We start from the raw sequence: 20301 nt of genomic DNA on the forward strand, positions 1-20301 counted from the left end.
GCCTGGAGTATCTGCAGTGAATTGGTTACAACTTCCCTCCCACAGTGCCTGTCCTTGCCAGGAGAAGGGGAAATCCCTGCCTTTGGGGGTAAATCCCTATGGATGGGGCTTGTGTTGGTACCTCTGCAGTGTGGACAGTGGGAGGGGGGAGCCTGTGCTCCTTGGGAGATCTGGATCCTTCCCAGATCCTTCCCTACTTCTTGGGTTTTTCCCCCTAAAAAACACGGGGACACAAATTCTCTCCTGCAAGTGTGCACTGGCAGCACCAAAGCATCTCGTGTGGCTGCCTGAGCACAGAGTGGGTTAAAAGTCAGCATTTCTGGGGGTTTTTATTTTTAAACCATCAGGTTTGCATGACCTGCAGCTCCCCAGCTGTGCAGAGGCCTCCTGTCGTCTCACAGGGCTGAGATTTCTGGTTTTGAAGGCAGAATGCCCTGGAACACTCCCCTGGCTCTGGGGGGCCAGGCTCACGGGGGTGACCCCGGAGTCCCTGGGGCTGTGGCAGTGCCAGCTCTGCTCCTGTAGCCTGAATTCCAGCATGGAAATGGAGATCCCTGCGTGTCTGTGTGTGCTCCTGCAGCTTTCTCAATTCTTCCCCAGGGAGGTGGCAGCTGGGGAGTGCTGCGTCCCGACTGCCAAGAAAAAGCTAACATCAGGAGACTCCAAAGCAATTCTGTTTGCTGCTGTAAAGGAAGAATTAACAGCAGCAACCCTGAAAGTTCTGCCCTGGGGAAGGGAAAACTGAGGTATGAATGAGGCTGTTCTGCTGATTTTTGGGAAGAGAAAGTCCAGCTGCCTCTACTAAAATGCAGCAGCAGGAAAGGCAATCCTTGTAACATTGCATTCTCTAGTTTATTCCAAAGATTTTCTGATCCTACTTGAAGCAGGAACCCCTGAAGGTGAAATCTTTCCTCTTTGCCCACATCACCTGCTCAGGAAACTCAGGTTATTTCTGGCACAGCTCAGTTTTCCTTGAGAGCTTTCCTGTCATTTCTAAGGCACCTGAAGTCCTACTGGAAAAATTGTGGGATAATCCAAGTCCTGAGCAGCCTTTGATCTTGCTCAGTTCCCTCTTAAAGCAGTGTGACACTTTGAGGGCAGAGTGTTTTCCTAAAGCATGCACAGGCACTCCTACATTGGGTTTACCTTTAGCTGGAAGCATTATTCTGTTATCCAGGGAAAATTCCTCAAGATCCAGGTCTGCCCCACACAAGTGTCTGCTCTGCTGCCCTGGGAGGGGGAGACACAACAGCCTCTCAAGACAGGGCCAGCACAGCCAGGAATCCCAGGCCCCCGCCCAGGTTTGGGGTTGGGAACCACATTTAAAAAGGAAATCTGTTGTCCTAATTCTTGGAATGGTCCCCAAAGGGGTCTAGGAGGGTTTTTTCCATGATTGGGGTGATAGAAGAGGAATGATGTACTGAAGGTAGGTCTGGTACTTGCAGAGCCTTAATCCAGCCTTGGTGTTGATGCACAACTCTTGGGGATCTCCAGGAACATCATAAATAAGATCCCATGGCCTAAAAGAACAGAATTTTAGTTTAGCTGGGCTGGAGCTTGTTGCTATGACACTGCAAGTATTGCAGGACTTTGTGGTTCTGGGAAACCATGGAGACAATCTGGATTGTCTGCTTTTGTTCAGGTGAGGATGCTGTACTGATTCATTTCCATGGACCTCTCTGGTGGTGTCTGGGAACCTGAAAAACCCCTTAAAGTAACTGGAGGGCAGAACTGATGCTGGAGCTCAGTCTGTCCCCTGGGGGTTTGTCTGGGTGGTTTCTGTACGTGGCTGCATCCCTCAGCTCCTTGTCCCTGGGAGCAGAGAGCAGCAGGAGCTGCGGGCTGCCCTGCTGGCCCGTGCCCAGGCTCTGGGCAGTGAGCAATCCCAACCCCAAGGGATGCTCCTTGCATTTCAATTGCGCTGATTTGGGGCGTTTCACGCGTTTGGTGTCCCTGCTGCCTTTCTCTCGGTAGGAATTGGCCGGCTGCTGTTCCCGCAGCCCTGCGGGAAGCGGCCAGGCGGGGGAGGATCTCCCGGAGCCGGCAGGGCACCGAGGGACTCCTGCTCAGCCTCCCGGATCACGCTGTCTGGCAGCTCTTGGGTTTTGACTTTTAGTTTACCTGTTATTTATATTTAAAGCGCTCCCTCTGAGCTGTTACAGAGCAGATTGGACGTTTCAGAGGTAAAGAGAGAGACTGGGGAGAAAAGAGATGAGAAACGAGCTGGTTCTGAGTGCCTGAGAACTCCCACAGGACATGTGGCTGTGTTTTAGCAGCTTGAAAATAGGTTTATGTGGGACAAAGCCTCCTTGCCGGGCAGGCTGTGGCACCTGTTTGTGCTGTCAGCAGCTGCCTCTCCCGTCCCTGTCTCATTCCACCTTTGGGGTGTGCAGGTGCTGGAGTAACCAGTGCGGGGACTGGAGGCACAAACACCTCTGCTACAGGTCGGGCTGCATTTTTGCTCGGGAACACAAACGGGGTGAGCCCAGAGCAAACCACAACTACCTTGGAGCATCCAGATTGCAAAGTAGGGACGCCCTAATTACCAGCAGCTGACAACAAAGTGCTGGCTCATTCCTCACTCCCTCCCCGGCTGGAGCAGCTCCTCCAGCTGCTGCTTTCCCTGCTCCCACGTCTGGGACAGCAGCTCAGCCTGCCCAGCTCCTCCAGCGCTGATCACATCTGCACCTGCTCAGCCTTCTGTAAAAATTCCAGGTGTAAAGGCTCTGTGTGAGCAGGAAAATGTTCACCCTGCTTGGTGACAGTGTGACAGTGGCAGTGTGACAGTGCCTCACCTGTCCCTGCTGGGTGGTGACCTTGCAGGTGTTGGAGGTGACAGTCTCTTTGACCCCAGCTGTTCCTGAAGGTAGAAGTGATTTAAAGCTTCTTCAGAGTCTTTCCTGTGAGCTCTGGGTTTTGTGAAGGACAGCAGAATTCCTTAAACGAAAAAAAGAGGAACATAAAGGCACATTCAGAGGTGTTAATGTCAAGGACTCACGCTTGGGCAACAGCTCTTGCTTGAGCTGCCCCCGTGGGTGCAGCAGCAGTGAGCCGAGCCTGGTCCCGTCCTTGCGCTGGGTTTGTCCCCGCCGGGGACCCGCAGCTCCGTCCCGTGCTGGCAGTGCCCGTGCCAGCCGCGCCGTCCCTGGTGCCACCCTGCCCCTCTGCCCAGGGGACTGGCTCGGGGGGTCTCGGCCCGGGCTCCGCGGGGGGATGCGGAGGGCTGCGCGCTGCCGCTGGATGTCAGTGTCGCCGTGGGAGCTGCGCATCCCTCCGCAATCCCTGGCGGTAAAGAACCTTCCTGATGCCAGAGGTGACGCTGCTTGGATTTTGAATTTTTTAAACCAAACGCTTGCAGGGTCTCGGAGAGCCCCTGATTTCTTCCCCAGAGCGAGACGTGAGGCTGATTTCTGCAGCTTTCAGCCACCTACAGGAGCCAGGAGAGGGCAGAGGATTCTCTGTTCTAGCTCAAAGCTGAGACTTGGAGCTGGGATTTTCACCGACTGTAAAAACAGAGCTAGGACCAGTGCTTAAATTTAGATGTGTGTGGCTTTTTGGTTTATTCATTTTAGTATAAAATTATTTTAATACCAATTTAATTTTTTAATTAAAAAAAAAAAGCCTAGAATCCCAAATGCTGAGCAAGGGGGATGTAGATCCCTCATTTTAGAAGGCTGATGAACAAGGCTGGTGGATGGCTGCCCACTGGCCTCTCTCCTTAACAAAGCCCCCAAAATTATCAAATAACTGTGCTGACAACCTCAATCCCTTAAAATTAAATATTGATTCTGTATTTTTCTGTTGACTCATCCAAATCAGGAGGCGTTTCCAAGGCATCTATTTCTGCTGCTCGGAGTGTGCCGGTGGCCCCCGGAGCCATAGCCTGTTGTTTGTGCTCGAGCAGGGAGTCGCAAAATGCTGATTTTTCTCCCACTTGTCTTGCATAACAAAAGGCATTTGTCACCCGTTACATAACGACGGGGTTTGTCACTGCATCCCCGCAGCCCCCGGGGCTGGTCCTGCACCCAGCACCTGGCCTGGCCTTTATTCCCTCCTGCTATGGAAAATGTGGAGCTCTGGGGTTTGCTGGTGGGTTTTTAGGGGAGCAAAAGGATGGCAAGCTGTTTGGGGGATTTTTTGCTTTTCAATTCTTGTTTGAGGGGGCAGTGGGGTTTGTCCTTGGCTGAGGTCGTGTCCCAGGCCTGCAGGAAGGGCTGTGCTGGAAATGGAGCTGAATTTCCTCTCTGCAGCCCTCCCAAGTTTCAGGGAGCAGGAGCATCTTTCACCATCTTCCTCCCCAGGCTGACAGTTGCTCTTTTAATGCCTCTCCTCTGATCTCGGGTGTCTCTGCTACCAGCAGGAATTCAGGTTTGGGCTTTTATTTTCAGTAGGTTTGGTTCCTTCCTGGGTGGAATATCTTCTCGCAGCCTTAAAAAGAAATAAATGGTTTTGTTTCCTCAGGAGCTAAAAGCAAAAGCTGGCTGGCTTCCCCTTTCTCTCTAGCTGGAGGAGAGAGCTGTTTACCTGTGGCCTCACACTTTTTTGTGGCCTTATCACTGCCAGCTATCAAATGACCACAGCTCCCTTCTAAATGTGAAGCAGCCAACTGTCCCAGTAACCCAACAAAGTAGTCCCTGTTTTCTGGTCTCCTCAAAACAATTTCTTAGTTGACATTTTTTTTTTGTGTGTGTGTATCTGATTCTAATTATTTTTTAATGAACTCCCTAAAGTCCATGTTCCTTGTGGACCTTTGAACTTCCTGGTACACCCAGCCTTTGCTCAGGAGATATGTTTATGGTTGGCTCTGAGTTAACCCTTTGGAGTTTTGTTCTCAGGGAACTTGATGTACTTTCCTTCCCTTGTACAGGTGATGCTCAGGCACAGAGATCACTGCAGTCAAACCCAGGCTGCACCTGATCTCGTGGCCTGTTTCAAAGTTTAATTCCTGTAGAATCAGGTAAAGTTATGGATCAGAATGGATCTGTAAAGCATGACTGGATGATGGGATCAGCAAAAAACTCTAAAGACTGTAAACAGCACTCAGCCACCCAGAGCAGCAGAGAAAGGATTGCTGATAAACAGATTTCTCAGTAACAGTCTTCTCTGACATGGATCAAGCCACAGATGCTGCAGGGTATGGTCATCCCCTTAAATCAGTACAGCAGGAACACCTTTTGGGGATTACATTTCCCATTTTCTCATCCATTTCTTGTTCTTGATGTGCTTTTACAGATTGTGCAGTTGCTTTGTGTCCATCTGAGAAGAGGGAGACAAATTCCCCCCAAAGAGCAGAAGGCAAGATGTAGATTGTGCACATGAGTACAAACTTCATCTTCCTCCTCATTCTGCTCCCCAGGTCTGGCTTCGGAGTGTAACCACTGACAGACCCTTTGCACAAAAATAAACTTTCATTCTGATGGGGAAAAAACCCTTTTATTCTGATGGGGAATGGGGACCTTGGGCTGCACCTTGGGTGTTCTTAGGGAGCTGGCTGGAGCTGAGACCTCAATTCCACCCCAGTGTAATGGGAATTCAGGGTTATCTCCTTCACAGGTGATGGTGAAAGCCAACAGCAGTGGGATTTCTTTCTCCTGCATGACATCTCTCAGTAAACTGCCCCTGCCAGGGAGAAGCCTGGAAAGGCTTGGAATTAAAGGGATTTTGTTTTGGAAATTCACTTCCAGGCGAAGTGCTTTCACAAAGAGAACTGCCCTGCGCTGCCCTTGTGGCCTGACCAGTCAGACAAGTGCCATTGTTGTGTCCCTGGGACAATTGGTGCGATTGCTGCAGCTGTGGCTCAGCTGTGCTCCTGTGCCAGGTCGCTCTGGCACCCGCAGCCATCCCCAGGGCTGCACAAAGGCCTCTCTCTGAGGACTCGGCCCGCCTGTGCCGAGGGCCCGGCGCTGCTCTTGGCAGAAGTTGGCATATCTTGGTCAGGAATTCCTCGTGCAGCTGGTGGTGCTGAGCTCCTGCTGAGCCAAATGCCCAGAGCGGGTATCACCTTGGGAAGGTGGGTCTTGAAACAGAGGCAGGTTCTTGTTCTCAGGCTGTCTTAGGGAAGTTTGGCTTTTACCCATGGCTGAAGCCAATAATGACAAAAATCCATTAAGACAACCCTCCCCCTTGAGACCTCTATGGCATTTTCCCTCTTGTGTCTGCTTTCTTCCTGCCCCTGTCTGAATTTTGCTGTCAGCTCTGGATGCAGGAGCCTTTCACAGGCAGGTGCTGAGCAGATGCAAAGGTGATTTCTTGCTAACTTTGCAGTGAGGTTTGCTTGGAGCATCTGAGGAACGTTACAATTGTTTAACCCACACTAGGATTTTACAGTGTTAGGTATTACTTCACACAAGATAAGCTGTCAGAGATGATAGCTGTGAGTGTAGCTGTGCTGCCTCAGCCTGTTGTTGTGAAGACTCTGTTAGAAGTGGTTTGGTTGAAGGGGGTGTTGAAAATGCAGCTGGTTTCTCAATGCCTGTTCCCATGAACATGAGCTGGATGTTAGCAGAGGTATAACCCATATTTGCATGGCCATATCTGTGTCCTTATGAGATTATAGCTTCCACATGGCATGAGACTGCAGCATGGAATGGCTCTCCTGGCTTGTGTGTACACTTCACTCTGCAGAGGATTGGGAGGGCCTTGAGTTCCCCTTGCAAATCCAAGGCTTTGTTCTCCCTTTCAGTGTTGGCTGCACTCAGCTCAGCCAAAGCCAGGGATATGCAAGTGGGAGGCACAGATGGACTTCTCTGGCCAGCCTTCATCTGAGGATCTTGCTGTATTTAGAAGCTGCCCATCAACGTGGTTCACCCCTGCGAGATCAGGCACGAGAGAAGCCCGTGGCTGTGTCCTTCCCCCTCCTCTTGGAGACAACACTGCTTTCTCCTGGGAAGCCTCTCCTGCTGGAAGGGGGCACAGCACAGGCCACATCTCTGGAAATCTATCAGATTATCCTGCCTACCTACAACAGGAATGCTTTGAAAGGATGTGCTGATTGGATGGGGAAAATCAGAGTACAAACAGATTATGCCTCTCCCGTTTCTCCCTGTGAAGGGAAGGAGCCCAAGTGCCAGTCAAACACACTGTACTGAAACAGTGCACCTTAGGGAAAACTCTTCTTTTTCCCCTGACAGCTCTCCTGTGAATATTAATTTCTCTATTTGAGTGCCTTCATCTTTCAGGAGCTGTGCAAATGCAAACATTAACCAACTCCTCTGGTGCAGCAGCTCTTGCAGTGCAGAGTAGGCATGGAGCCAAAAAGGAAGCAGTTGTGAAGATGTTCTGTGTCTGCTGCTGGTTGTTATTTGCTGCTTTGGGCAGATTTACCACGATTACCATGTGCAATGTGATGAATCTGGTGTATATAATATATGCAGGCATCTGATATGGTATTTATGTACTGATAGGTCACAGGAAGGAGAACTGATAAACACAGATAAATGTACAGGTATTCTGCATTGTACTTAAATCAGCTGCCTGTACGTGTGGTTTAGTTAAACATCAACCCCAAACACTGCTGCCAGATGTATTGCAGTGCAATGCCAAATAGGAATTGTAATGAGGAATGTTTTTCAGCAACCTGTTCTTACCAGGAGAGTGGTGAATGCTCCATTTGATGGAATGATTAATGATATTCATCAACTGCTTGGACTGTTGGGGTGGAAGCTTTGCTAATTCCATCTGGAAGTTCCTTTCCTGGTGCTTAAGGGTGATGAAGATGATCTTTTCTCTGCAGCTGGGTGACTATTGGCTCCAGTTAACAAATCTTGTGTTAGGGGAAGGGATCTGAAAGAGAATTTGGGCCAGTTATTGTTTCTGTGTGGCACCATTAGAGGCATCTGAACTGCCAGAGGAGCTCCTTTCTGGTACCTGTCAGGAGTAGCTCATTTAACCACTTGTTTGCAATTAATGTGGTCTAAACACAAGTGTGATCAGTGACCAGTGGTGTGGGGAAAACATAAACACTTCTGCATTTCTTTTATCCACCTCTGGCAAAATCAGGTGTGTTCCAAGTGCTCCCAGACTGGGAGACACGGGCAGCCAAACCTTCCAGAGTGCCCAAAGGTACCAGTGACCAACCTCTGCTGTTGGTGTTCCTGCACTATTTTATGCTTCAACACTTCTGTAGATGTTTGTCTTCAACTTCTCAGCCAGCTGCTTGTGAGCTGATTGGTGGTGTTTGCTAATGTCCTATAACTTTTATAGCTGCTTGAAGTCCTCAGGAACTGAAAGAGCATTATCAGCTTCCTCCACACTTCTTCAACTTCATGCAGCATATGAGAAATAAAATAGTTAAAGGCTTTTATTTTTATTGTGCTTTGAAAGTTTTTAGGGGGTTATGCAAATTAAAATAGGCATTATTAATGAGATGTTAATGAGCCCATCCCTTAGGTGCTACTTATAAAATCAAATCTCTAACAAGTTGGGTATCGCTTTATATTGAAAATAATATGACTTCTTTTGGATGATGAAATATGAACTCTCCCCAGTGAATCAGAGAAGCCTGGAGAATTATGAGCCTGGCACACATTTCCCAGTTGGTGCTGCCTGGGGACTAGGGCAGGGGATGGCAGATCCCCTCTCTGAGCCATGGCACCCCCAGTTTCACAGCCCCCCTTGGTGGCAGAGGCTCTCAGTTCTGTCTCTCCTTTAGAAGATTTCGGTGTCTGTCCCAGAGACATTCTTTGCAGAGGAGTGTCCACCTGGCTGCAATTCCAGGGAGCACAGGGTGGGATGAGGCTTCTGGGCAGCGATGTGTCCTGGGGTTCCACGGGGCAGCGAAGTTCAGGCTCGTGGCAGCATTCAGATCTCGTCCCTGTGCTGTCACTGCTGCCCTTTGCGTGCTCGTCCTGCCTCTCTCCTCTCACGCCTGTGCCTCCCATCACACCGCCCTGTGCCTGACCCTGCGTGCACAAAGGGTGGCTGCTGCTTGGAGTGCTGCTAAATTCCCACTTAACACTGACTTCAGTTCGTGGATTTTTAGAGGAAGTTTTGGTTTGCGTTGTATTTTGGCTTTATTCGAAGGAAAAAGCAGGGAAGTTCCCCTCCAGCCTGCAGAATGTAGCTGTTAAGAGAAGTGGCTTCATTTCTCTTTCTTAAAGCTTTGAGTAGCCTGTTATTCTTAAAATAAGCCCAAAAAAGGGCAGTCTTCTTTGTGTTGTGCTTTGGGTCTCTTGTATGGTGGTGCAGGGGAGTAGCTGTAGTGAAAAGTAGGCTCTGCTGAGATTGGCAGGAGGAAAAAAAAGCAGAGCATGGATTTCATTTCTGTGATGATCTGATTCCCACCTACCAGCCTGGAAATGCTGAACGTGAGCCTTTGTCTGGCATATGGGGATTTGGAGAACTGCTGCTAATTACAGCAGTTGTGCTATCTTGCTTAAATGGCTTAAATAATATATTAAGTGCCTTTATGATCTCCCACAACATGCTGGAATGCAAAGAAGTGCATATTCTGCTGTTTATAGTTTATGGCAGGAGTAATTTAGAGAACATTAATCTACACAAAAAATGGGGTTTGACGATTTATTGCTTATGTAACTCCCTGTGGGGTGTCTAGATGCTCAGATCCCATTGTGCAGGGTGTTATCCTGAGGCAGGGCATGAATTTCCATCTTGGAAGGCGAAGTTTAGTCAAAAGGAAAGACACTGTGGATGGTTGTAGGGATGACAGGGAAGGGTCATGACAATGCTGGTCAAGCATTGTGCAGTTAATCTCAGTCTCATGGCAAAGGTAAAAAGTGTGGGGCCTGGAGGAGGACCACAGGAAGCCTCATTCCAACTTATTTAAGGAGTATTCCCATTATTTTCATTAAAATCTAATTTGAAATTAGAAGCATGTTACTAAGCATCATATCTAGAAGTGGGAGTGTTCGAGGGCCTAGATTAGTGCTTATCCAGAAAAGGAAAGGTATTATGTCTGCTCAGGAATCTTTTTTTACCCCTATTCATGTTTTTATTTAGCAAAAATTCTGTTAGTCATCTGTTTCCACCCAGATTCCCATGTCTCTTGCTTCTAAATCACCAATTTCTATTTCTGCTATTGTACCTAATGCTTAGAAAAAATGTGAGAAGAGTGTGCTGTGAATGTCTTGTTGCTGGATCTGGTGTGAGGAATAACTGTGGAGCAGCTGAGCAGTGCTAGCCAAGGGCTCCAAGAACCTGGGAGGGCACATGTTGAGGGGAAACATAAATCACAAAGTGACAACAGTGAAAAGATTGGCATATTCTGACCCTTATTTTGGTTTAGCTTGACATAGCTCTCTGTAAAATCACAAGTTCTGTTAGAATACAGTACTAATTAGCAATATTTCTCCTATCTGAAATTAATAGGCTCTGCAGTGTAAGAAAAAAAAGAAGTATTTTTGTCTGGTTTTGCTTGCTAGTAGCTTGAAAACAGGGAGGTGAGAAACTTGTGTCAAATCTTGAAGTATAATTTTGCAATTAAAATACTGAGGAGAAAGTGTGATCTGAAGACCTTCAGTTTCCTCGCCGTGACATAAAATTAACAGCTCTCTTCATTCTCATTCTGGTTTAATATTCCTGCAGAGAAGGAAGCAGAAAGAACTCCCTGGGCTGGCTTCAGTGGAATGGAGGAGCTGTTACTTAGGCAATAACAGGGTACAGGCTGGGAGGGGTTTGGGCTGGCATTAGCTGGATAATGTCTGCACGATGCTCTGGATGCTAAAATGTGATATATATCTAAAGCTAAAAACAGAGAGATGCTCTCTGGGAGATAGGAAACTGTTTGAAAGCACCTCCTCATTGGCTTCCCAGAAATTTTCAAGGTCGTACATGCACCAGCTTGCAGGGATGCACAGCTGGCACCTCATCACTAAAGCCAGAAGAATCTCAACTCAAAGGCTGTTAGTGAACTGTGTGGGTAAAAATAGAAGGATAAATTGAAACTACCTGAAAGTGGAAGTAACAGCTGGAAAGTGATAAGAGAAAGCAAAATGAGTGAAGAAACTCTTGCCCATCATTGTGGTGTCCAAGTGCTTTATAAGAACTTCAAATTGCTCCTTCCTTGAATATACCAATTTTCTTTTTCAAACTGTGACAGTTTTGCAACCTTCATCTACCCTGAACTTATCTTCTATTGCTAAGAATCTGCTCAAGAGTCTACTCCATACTCCAGGCCTAAATTTTATTACAATTGCTGGGTCTAAAGCTCTTCCAGGGGTAGCTGGACTTTTACCCAGAGGCTGAGTGAGTGCCAAAGGCTTTTATGGATCAATTAACCATACATTTTATAAAATAAATGTACATGCAAATACTTAATATGGTAGGCAAAATTCTGATTAACCCCTAATGGTTTACCTTGCTGCACATGCACAATCAATCCACAAGAGTGGCAAGGCAAAATGTTGCCAGAGCTACACGACCAGTGATCTGTCGTGTTTGGGTTTGGGAGTCCTCTGGAACACATCGGAGTGTTCAGCTGAAATGACAGGAAAACAAGCTGGTTGGCAGTGTCCTGCAGTGGCTCGCTGCTGGATTCAGGGGGTGGGGTGGTTTGAGCAGATGGCAACTCATCAGATTGTTTTAGTTGCCTTCTTGGCTTGATCAAACAGTTTTTCATTGACTCTGATTACAGGCACGATGCCATCTTAGATAAAGCCTCTTGATAAAGGACTTGAAGATCCTTAATTACTATTATTAGCCATTTGAGCTCATAAAATAGAGGTCTGCTGTTTTAATGTGTGTTTCACCCTGTCTGTAAGGTGTCTGGAGTCCTTAACCAAAACAGGGAACTTTTAGAACCTGATCAGAGGTAATGTGTGCATGCTATCATTAAAATGTGTGTGTGTGTGCACATTTGGATATGCCACTGTCCAGAGCTCTTTCACTCTGTGTTGGGAGAGCACTGAACTGAGACATCAGCCTGTTGGCAGGGGCATGAAGGCTGGCAGGTTTCTCTGTTTGGGGATGTCCTTTGTTCAATGTTTGAATCATGTAAAACCTTAATTAGCAAATAAGAAGCTTTGGCCTTCCCTTGCAAGTTCTAAAGCAGAATTAAGGGAAGTGCCAGGTTGTGCCAAATGACACAACAGCTCTGGCTCTGTGGCTTTTGTTTTGCTCTGCTGCCCTGCTGTTTTGAGATGTGCTTCCCACTGTATCAGCTGCTGGCAAAATGCTCCCCAAGTTGGTCTGTGTTTGATGCTTAGGTGTTGCTTTCTCAGTACACACCACTCACACTGCTGCAGTGCTGGGGACGCTGTGAGCAGCAGCCTTTGAGCTGAGCAGAAAGCAGCCCTTTCTTTGCAGGGGAGAGGTGTCCTGTGGTGCCACCGTGGCGAGTCCCTGCCCGCTGTGTGCAGTGCTCTGGGGGCCACTCCAGCTCCTCTTTCCACAGCGCAATCTGGGCCTTCCCAGAGCAGAGTCAACATTAGTCACTCCTTGCAAAGCCACTCCTTTCATTTGATCTTCTGGTACTAATTATTTGCACTTCCTCTTGTCAGAGCGCTGGTGTTTTTTACTGCCCTGGATGGAACTGCAGAGAAATCCCTTACCTCCATTCCAACACCACAGTGGTTTCTGTCTACAAGAAAGCACAGAATTGCCTTTATCTAATACATTTCTTCTCCCATTGTTTCCTGATGACAGATACCACTCTTAATCTACACAGAGACAACACTTTGAAATGGGAGATCTCTATTCCCATCAATTGTTTGTACGTTGATAAATCATAGCATGTCTCATTTTCTGAATGACACGTGTCTGGATTGCAGTCTGCCTCTTTTTTGTCACAGTTTTTCAGTGCTAACAACAGCCTTGCCAAAGCTCATCTGTTCCCTTAGTGTGCACTCCAGCAGGCTGATTAATTCTGTCACACTTTCCCTGTATAAGGCATAATCAAACAGGTTGATAGAAAATAGGGAAGGATGTGATATTTTTATAAATATCCAAGGCATTACACTTACCTCGTGACTGCCATTAGCTGTGCACCTTGTTATTCCTGGGTTGGAGGAGCATCAGCCAAGTCTGCCAGGAAAGAAGAGTTTGTTACTGTTCCTTGTGGGCCCCAAGTGTGATTGTGCCACTCTTCCACGCACAGGGAAACCTTCCTTAGGAGAATATCAAGAGTGGAGGGTGCCTTATGGTGTTTTCTTCTCTTTCAAAGGCAACTGCAGGAAAAGTGGGGGACCACTTACCCACAAACCTTAAAATAGCTGTGAACGCGTGTGACGTGCCTCACTTTCCTGGGTTGTGGAGATCCTGCTATTAATAACAGGAGCTGAAATTATGGATTGAGCAGTAATGTGAGCAGCACTTCTGAGCAGCTTTAAACCTGTCACGGGCTCCCTGAACACAAACATCCAGGGGTAAGTGGCTCAGCAGAAACATTCAGTAATTCTTTCATAAAGAGGTGGCAGAATTAAACAGAGGTAGCCCGCAGCTCAAATGAGGTCTGAGGGATGCTCCCACTTCCCTTGCTGCCTTTTCTGGAGCCTGGGCAGTGCTGTCCAAACCCCGTTCCCGTATCTGCCACAACCTGATGTACAGGTCTGGTGTTTGGCACGCGTGGGTGTGCAGAGCAGGGCTGTCACTCTTGCCTGTGCAGCAGTGGTTGTCACCCCCGCACTGAACTGTCACTAGAGCTCAGCCCTCTGGGACAGAGGGACGCGCTGTTCCCTCCCGTGTTCCCGCCCCGCTTGGAACTCACCAGGAAAAAGGAGGGGATGAGGTGTCCGCTGCTGCCGGGAAGCAGCAGGGGATGATGCCAGGGCAAGGGCCTGGCTGTTGGGGCAGGGGTGGAGATGGGCAGCTGCTCCAAAAAGTCATGAGAGTACTGGGAAGAGGGGATCTCTAGGGCAGGTGTGAAAAGAGAAATGCCCTCAAACTGGAAATGAGGGAAAAAGCCTCAATCATCTCACGCCGAGAGTCCCCTGGCTACACCACACTGCAGCTCTGGTGAGCACTGCCTTCATTAACAAGTGTCTTCAACAAGAGACTTTAATTTCATTTTAATTTTTTTTAATTAAATTTTTCATTTTCCCCTGCAGTATTCCACTACAAAGTTCATACTGGCAATAGTGTGGGAGTACAGTTTACATGACAACAATAGAGGGACCTGCTAAGACTCTGCTCCTTTTACTTCCCCCAAAGTTCATATAAATCTATCATCCACTCTAAGCCACTTGTTTCCTAGAAAATGTGGGATGTGATAGAAGTTTCAATTTGAATATTGTTCTGTTGTTCTTTGAGGAAGCCTTCTGTATGTCCTCTCTGATAACATCAGAATCAGACTGGTAGATAATGATTCGGGGTATTTTTCTCATTCACCAGTTCACTGTAATTAGATATGAAACCATTTAGCTCTGACCACTGCAGACCTGATTGAATCCTCTTATTGCATCTTGTTCTCTCCCCCGCTTTCTACTCTTCTCAAATATTTGAGATGTGCTCTGCCACACTCCTGTCAGGATTGTCTGAAGCAGGAAGGGGTAAAAGTTGTCCTGTGTTTTTCCAGTGCTAAGAAGAGTCCTTTAAAACTGAACAATATCCCAGGGTGGGGAGACGGGTATTGGGGAAAGAGGCACCGATTTAGAGGCTGACAACAAAGTTGCATTTGTTTTAGTGAACATGAATCAGGAAATCCTAAGGCCTTACAGTGCTCTTCTCAGAAGTGTTTTTGAGTCACTGCAGCAGTTTCTCTGTTGTTTGGCTCGTCCCTTTTGAGTTCAGGCCTTTCCAGCAGGGCTCCAAACCCCTTCTCCTTGCAGCTGCCTGCTGTGGGCTGAGCAGAGCTGGAGGCTGTGGATTTTTCCCTGCAGCCTTGGACTGCAGCAGCCCTGGCAGAGCCCGACAGCTGCTGTGCTGCCAGGCTCCCGCTGCTCCTGTGCAGCAGTAAATACCTGCTTTGCTCAGATCCTTGACAGTGATGCAGAGACACTTAAAGATATTTGCTAAGTGCTTGTGAATTAGTTTTTGATTAGCGAATAATTAAATAAATTCCAGCAATCCAAAGGACACGTGCCCAGTTTGATTTGCATACGTAGCACTTCTCCATGGCAAGACAGGAGCTCAATTCATCTAATGTAAGTTTAAATTCTCAGTATCTTAATTTGATTTACCTTTGACACAGCATTTAAATAGCAGCAACATCTAATCTTGTGCTCCCCAATAAGGCTTCAGTAAAAACTTACTGCCAGATCTAATCCAGGGTTAGCACACACAGCCTTATCTCTGGGTTCTTGCTTCAGTGCCTTTGAGAACATGCTTAATTTAATCTGAACAAAGGCACTGCCATCGGGAGCCTCCAGCCTGGCTTTCCAATCCAGAGTATCTTTGTGATTAAATTTGGTGCAGGCCACTGTGTGTACAATGGATCCAGTAAATGATTTTGAAGTGCTCTTCAAACAAAATTCAGCTGGTTCTTGGACACCGCCTGTACCTCCGAGACATGAGGGATACCACTTTAGTTGGGTTTTTCTTAAGTGACATACATGTTCTTTGGAAAGAGGTCTGGGTTTTTTTGGTTAATAGGAAATGTTAACCATTATTAAGAACTATCACTCCAATCCCTTTTCCTTCCCACAGTGGAAGGAACTCCTTGCTAGAGGGTTCTGCTTCCTCATTTGCACCAAATACCCAGTCAGCTGTTTGTGACTATAAGCTGGTGGCTGATTTGTAATTATAATTTCAGTCATTAATTTTTTTCATTATTTTGCTGTCATTAAACCCCCTATACTGCCTGATAATCTCTACTACCTGAGAGTGGGGTTTGTGTGAACTGTAAGCAGAGGTTCTGTCTTGACATCACAGATAAAAATGGAATAATTTTTCAAACTGTGGTGGCTGCAGAGGCATCGGGTCAGAGTTGTCCTGGCAGGGTCCCTCACTGCTGGGTGTAGACAAAACAGGCCTGGCAGTGTTGTGTCAGGTCTCTGGTGAGCCTTGGTACTCAGGGGTTGGCTGTTGCTCTCTAGTAAGAGCCTGAGGATAAACAGTCATGGAGAAACTGGCCTGAAAACCAGCAGGAATTGGTGTGGAGCTGCTTACCCCACCACTGAAGCTGCTTCCTTCTTTAATTGCTTTCTCTAACTGCTTTGCCAGTTTGGGGCTGGCTGTGTCCCAGTGCTGCTCGTTCCAGGCAAAATGGGGTTTGGTCATTATCTTTGTAATTCAGAGCAGAAACCAAAACATTAAAATATTATTCCTGGATGTGAGGTCACACAGGAACACGACAGACAAGCCAGGAATTAAACCCCATCTCCTCGGGTGAGAGTTAATACTTTAAGAAAAAGGGATCCATCACAAACAGAGCATGGCTTTAGGGAGACCATGGAATATTTCACTTAATCACAAGATAAACCATATTTCTCCAGCTGTTGCTGGTATTGCCAGCTTATGCTTTTGATTGACATGTTGCCATGCTTGTTGAATTAATTCTCAAATGCTCTAAAGTTTATTTTGTATCTAAACTGAAAGCTGCTTGGTGAAGGAACTATGTTAAGAAGAGATATGTAAAGGTAGGGCAGGAATAAGAATATATATATATATATATATATATATATATATATATATGTGTGTGTGTGTGTGTGTGTGTGTGTGTGTGTGTTAAGGGTGCTTATTTCTTCTTATTCTTAGCTAACTGACATTACATTTACCTTTACTCTTTAAATGATAAGTACATAACCAGTGGCTGATGAGTGAAGTATATTTCCACCAATTTAATTTATATTTTTAAAAATAACTTAAATCTCCCCCTCATCCACATAAGAGAGGTAAAAGGTGTCTTTGTGGCAGATTTTATTCCTGAAAATGATACTTTTTTTTTTTTTTTTAATATGCCACAAATCTAAGATAAAAAACAGTTCAGAAAAGATAAAAGGAAGCTTTATGGAGCTTATTTCACTTGTAGTGTGTTTGCTCTTGGGTTACAGGAGGAGAAATTTGGCCTTGGAGCCCGTGTCTCTGTAAGCAGCATTCCTGGCTTTGCATATCAGATATGAAATTTGTTTGGAATGTTTGCTGTAAAAATACCTACGCATGAACTTACATCAGTGAGACAGCAACTCCGGCTTGACCTTTCTGCAGCCTGATGTGGCAAGATCATTCTGTGTGGAAACAGTAACTTAGGGAATGACTTGCAACTGGTGTTTTCACAGGCTTTGTTTCAGCACAGGAACAATTCTTGGAACAAGCTGCCCTTAGAAATCAGTGTTTTCTTTCAAACTCCTTATTTTCTGCTCGGGAGTGACCCAGGGTAGGTTACCAGGCTTAATGTTGTAACAAAGCCATTTTGGAAATCCTCCCATTCTGTGTCAGTCCCGGGCTGAATACTAAAAGCAAACACGCTGGAGAACAGCAAAGGGCAGGGGTGGTTTTGATCTTTTTACAATTCAGCCCGTGTTTCTGTTTCAGACAGTGAAAAGACATTTTAATGGAACAGGAACCTCCTACTGTCACCCCATGCCTGCAGCCCTGTGACTTAGAGGACTTTTTGAGGAGAACCACCGTGGCCTGAGAGGTTTGAGGGGGCTGAGGGGCTGATCCCCTACGAGTTTTTTGGGTGTTGAGGAGCTGGTTCCCTATGCAGTTTGAGGACATTGAGGGGATGATCCTGTGAGGTTTTGGGAGGCTGAAGGGCTGTTCCCTGTGAGGATTGGGGATTGAGAGGCTGTTCCCTGTGCGGTTTGAGGGGGCTGAGGGCTGATCCCTGTGAAGATCGAGGGGGCTGAGGGCTGATCCCCTGTGAGGGTGGAGAGGATCAAGGAGCTGTTCCCTGTGTAGTTTGAGGGCACTGAGGGGATGATCCCCTGTCAGGTTTTGGGGGGCTCATACCCTGTGCGGTTTGAGGGCATTGAGGAGATGACCCCTGTCAGGTTTTGGGGGGCTGATCCCCTGGGAGGATCGATGGGCTACTCCCTGTGTAGTTTGAGGGCACTGAGGGGATGACCCGTGTCAGGTTTTGGGGGGCTGACCCCCTGTGCGGTTTGAGGGCATTGAGGGGCTGATCCCTGCGAGGTTTAGGAGGGGCTGATCCCCTGTCAGGACCGAGGGGATTGAGGAGCTATTCCCTGCGCACTTTGAGGGCGCTGCGACTCCCACCCTCCCACAGGAGCGAGCCTGAGGCCGTTCCGCCGGGAGCCCGGTGGCACCGCAGCCTCTCTCCTCTCTCCGGTGCACGCTTACAGGAAGCGCTGACATCTTTCGCAAGCGACACCCCTGTGCCGGGGCAGAGCAAAATCCTTTCCTCTTCACAGCTCCCTTCCTCTGCGGCCGAGGAGCGAGCCCGGGGCCGAGGAGGGAGCCCGGGGCCGAGGAGGGAGCCCGGGGCCGAGGAGCGAGCCCGGGGCCGAGGAGCCCCGACCGCCGCTGCCCCTCAGCCGCCCCTGAGGGGACGCGCGGCGCCGTCCGGGGAGGGGGGGTGAGAGGAGGGAAGAGCGGGGGGTCGGCGTCAGCCAATCACAGCCCCGCCCCGGCCTCCCCGCGCCGCACGTGACGCGGCGCGCGCCCCCCCCGCCGCCACGTGACGCCGGCCGGCGATGGAGGCTGCGGCGGCGGCGGCGGGGCGGGCGCGCGGCCGCCGCCTCCTCCCCCCGCCCCCCCGGGCGGCCCCGCCCCCCCGCCCCCGTCGGTAGCGGCTCCGCCGGGCGCCGCCGCGGCCATGGACTGAGCAGGCAGCCATGGGCGCCAAGGAGTCCCGCATCGGCTTCCTCGGCTACGACGAGGCCCTGCGGAGGGGTGAGGCGGCGGGGGAGGGCTGGGTGGAGGGCGGCGGGGAGGGGGCGCGGGGCCGCGCGCTGCCCCCCGGCAGCGGGCGGTGAGGCGGCGCCTCCATGGCGGACCCCGCGCGGGGGCACTTGCGCCGTTCGGGGGGCTCCTTCCCCGCTCCACCCCGCCGCTTATTTATTTATTTATTTATTTGTCTGCCTTATCTATTTATTTACCTGTCCGTCTCTCCTCCTTGAACGCGGCCCCGGCAGGGCCCGGTCCCCGCCGCCGGGTACCGTCCCTCGGCCCGGCCTCCGGCCGTGCGCGGGCAAGGCTGGATGAACCGGGAAGCGCTGCCATCCCCCCGGTGTGACAGGGCTGTCACACAGCTCCCGGCTCTGCCGGCCCTGCCGCTCCTCGTGTTTACTTCGCCGTGCTCGGGGATCGCGCATCTGCAGCTCCGCATGGCGAGATGAATGTGGCGTGCGTGGCTCGGGCTCGCTGTCGCTGCTTTAGCCCGGCTGAGGGTCCTCCCGGAGGATTTAAAGAGGAACTAGCCAAGGGAAAACATAAACAAGCTTGAATCCTGAATGCTTGCAGCTGCAGGGCTCCAAGGCGACGGCAAGCTACACCCTGGAAGCTCCCTGGTTCTGGAACTGATAGCCAAGTCCAAGGACAAAGAGGGATAGGAATTGTCAGCAGTAAATGGTTTGCAGGGAGGACAGGTGTTGGTAATTGTTGCCCTATTGTGCGTTCACGTGATGCAGCGCAGGTAAAGCAGCTCACCTGTTTGATATTTAAAGCCCTGATAAAATTCATAAGCACAAGCTAATCTATGGCTGCCCTTTTTATTCCTGCTTGCATGTGAGAGGCATGTCAGGAGTGATAAGGGAGAACTGGGAGGAACTACTGGGTGTTAACTGAAAAAGAAACAAATGGACGTGAAATGGGGTTTTTGTTATATATTTTCTATTTTTTTTTTCTGGTGGAGCCTCTGAGGGATGCCATGTCAGATAGGAAATGGAGCAACGTAGTGTCAAGCAGGAGAAACAAACGTATGATTCAAAGTAACTTGTTACAGATTTTAAACATAACAGCCCTGAAGGATTTTCACTGCTAGTGAAAGTATAGGAAGTCTTTGAAAGCTTTGGTGCACGTATTTTTAGAAGAGCTGGAGTTATAAATGCAGCTTGGTAGAGGTGTGAAGTTAAATATATCAGGAAGTGTTTGAAATAAGCTGTTTGGTGGAGAATACAGTCATTGGGTCACGATGTATATTCCAAAGTTCCTAAATAAGAAAAAACAAGTGTTTGGAATTTTAAAGTTATATTTAAACTCTTACAGTGTTTCAAAATCAAGGCAATTGATCTGGATGCTTCATAAGTAATAAGATTGATTTCTTCTTAATAAGAAATTATTTCTGCGCAGTGAATATAATACTTTTCTTTGGTGTTTTTTTTTGGATGTTTTTCTTCTCTATATGAGACATTCAATACTGTTTTTCTGTAGGAGACCAGAAAGATTGTTTTAGGCACTCTGTTATAAATTGATGTTTTGCTAAATAACTATGTTATTTGCTTAACCAGTGAATCACTGTATGTATAAAACAGGCCAGTTATCAAAACATTATTTGTTAGACCATTC

General features: G+C 48.2%; 1 protein-coding gene across 3 annotated transcripts in view; it reads left to right on the forward strand.

The window, feature by feature from the left end:
* The first annotated feature begins 18566 nt into the window (after window positions 1–18566).
* USP32 (ubiquitin specific peptidase 32) overlaps window positions 18567–20301 on the forward strand; it is a 61678-nt gene continuing 59943 nt past the window's right edge. For all 3 annotated transcript variants that reach the window (XM_077787575.1, XM_077787576.1, XM_077787577.1), the window contains exon 1: window positions 18567–18687. In XM_077787575.1, the coding sequence (XP_077643701.1) occupies window positions 18630–18687 (58 nt within the window). In that variant the 5' untranslated portion in view covers window positions 18567–18629. The remainder of the gene's footprint in view (window positions 18688–20301) is intronic.

This window comes from Lonchura striata, chromosome 20 (genome assembly GCF_046129695.1).
Source record: "Lonchura striata isolate bLonStr1 chromosome 20, bLonStr1.mat, whole genome shotgun sequence".
NCBI lineage: Eukaryota > Metazoa > Chordata > Aves > Passeriformes > Estrildidae > Lonchura > Lonchura striata.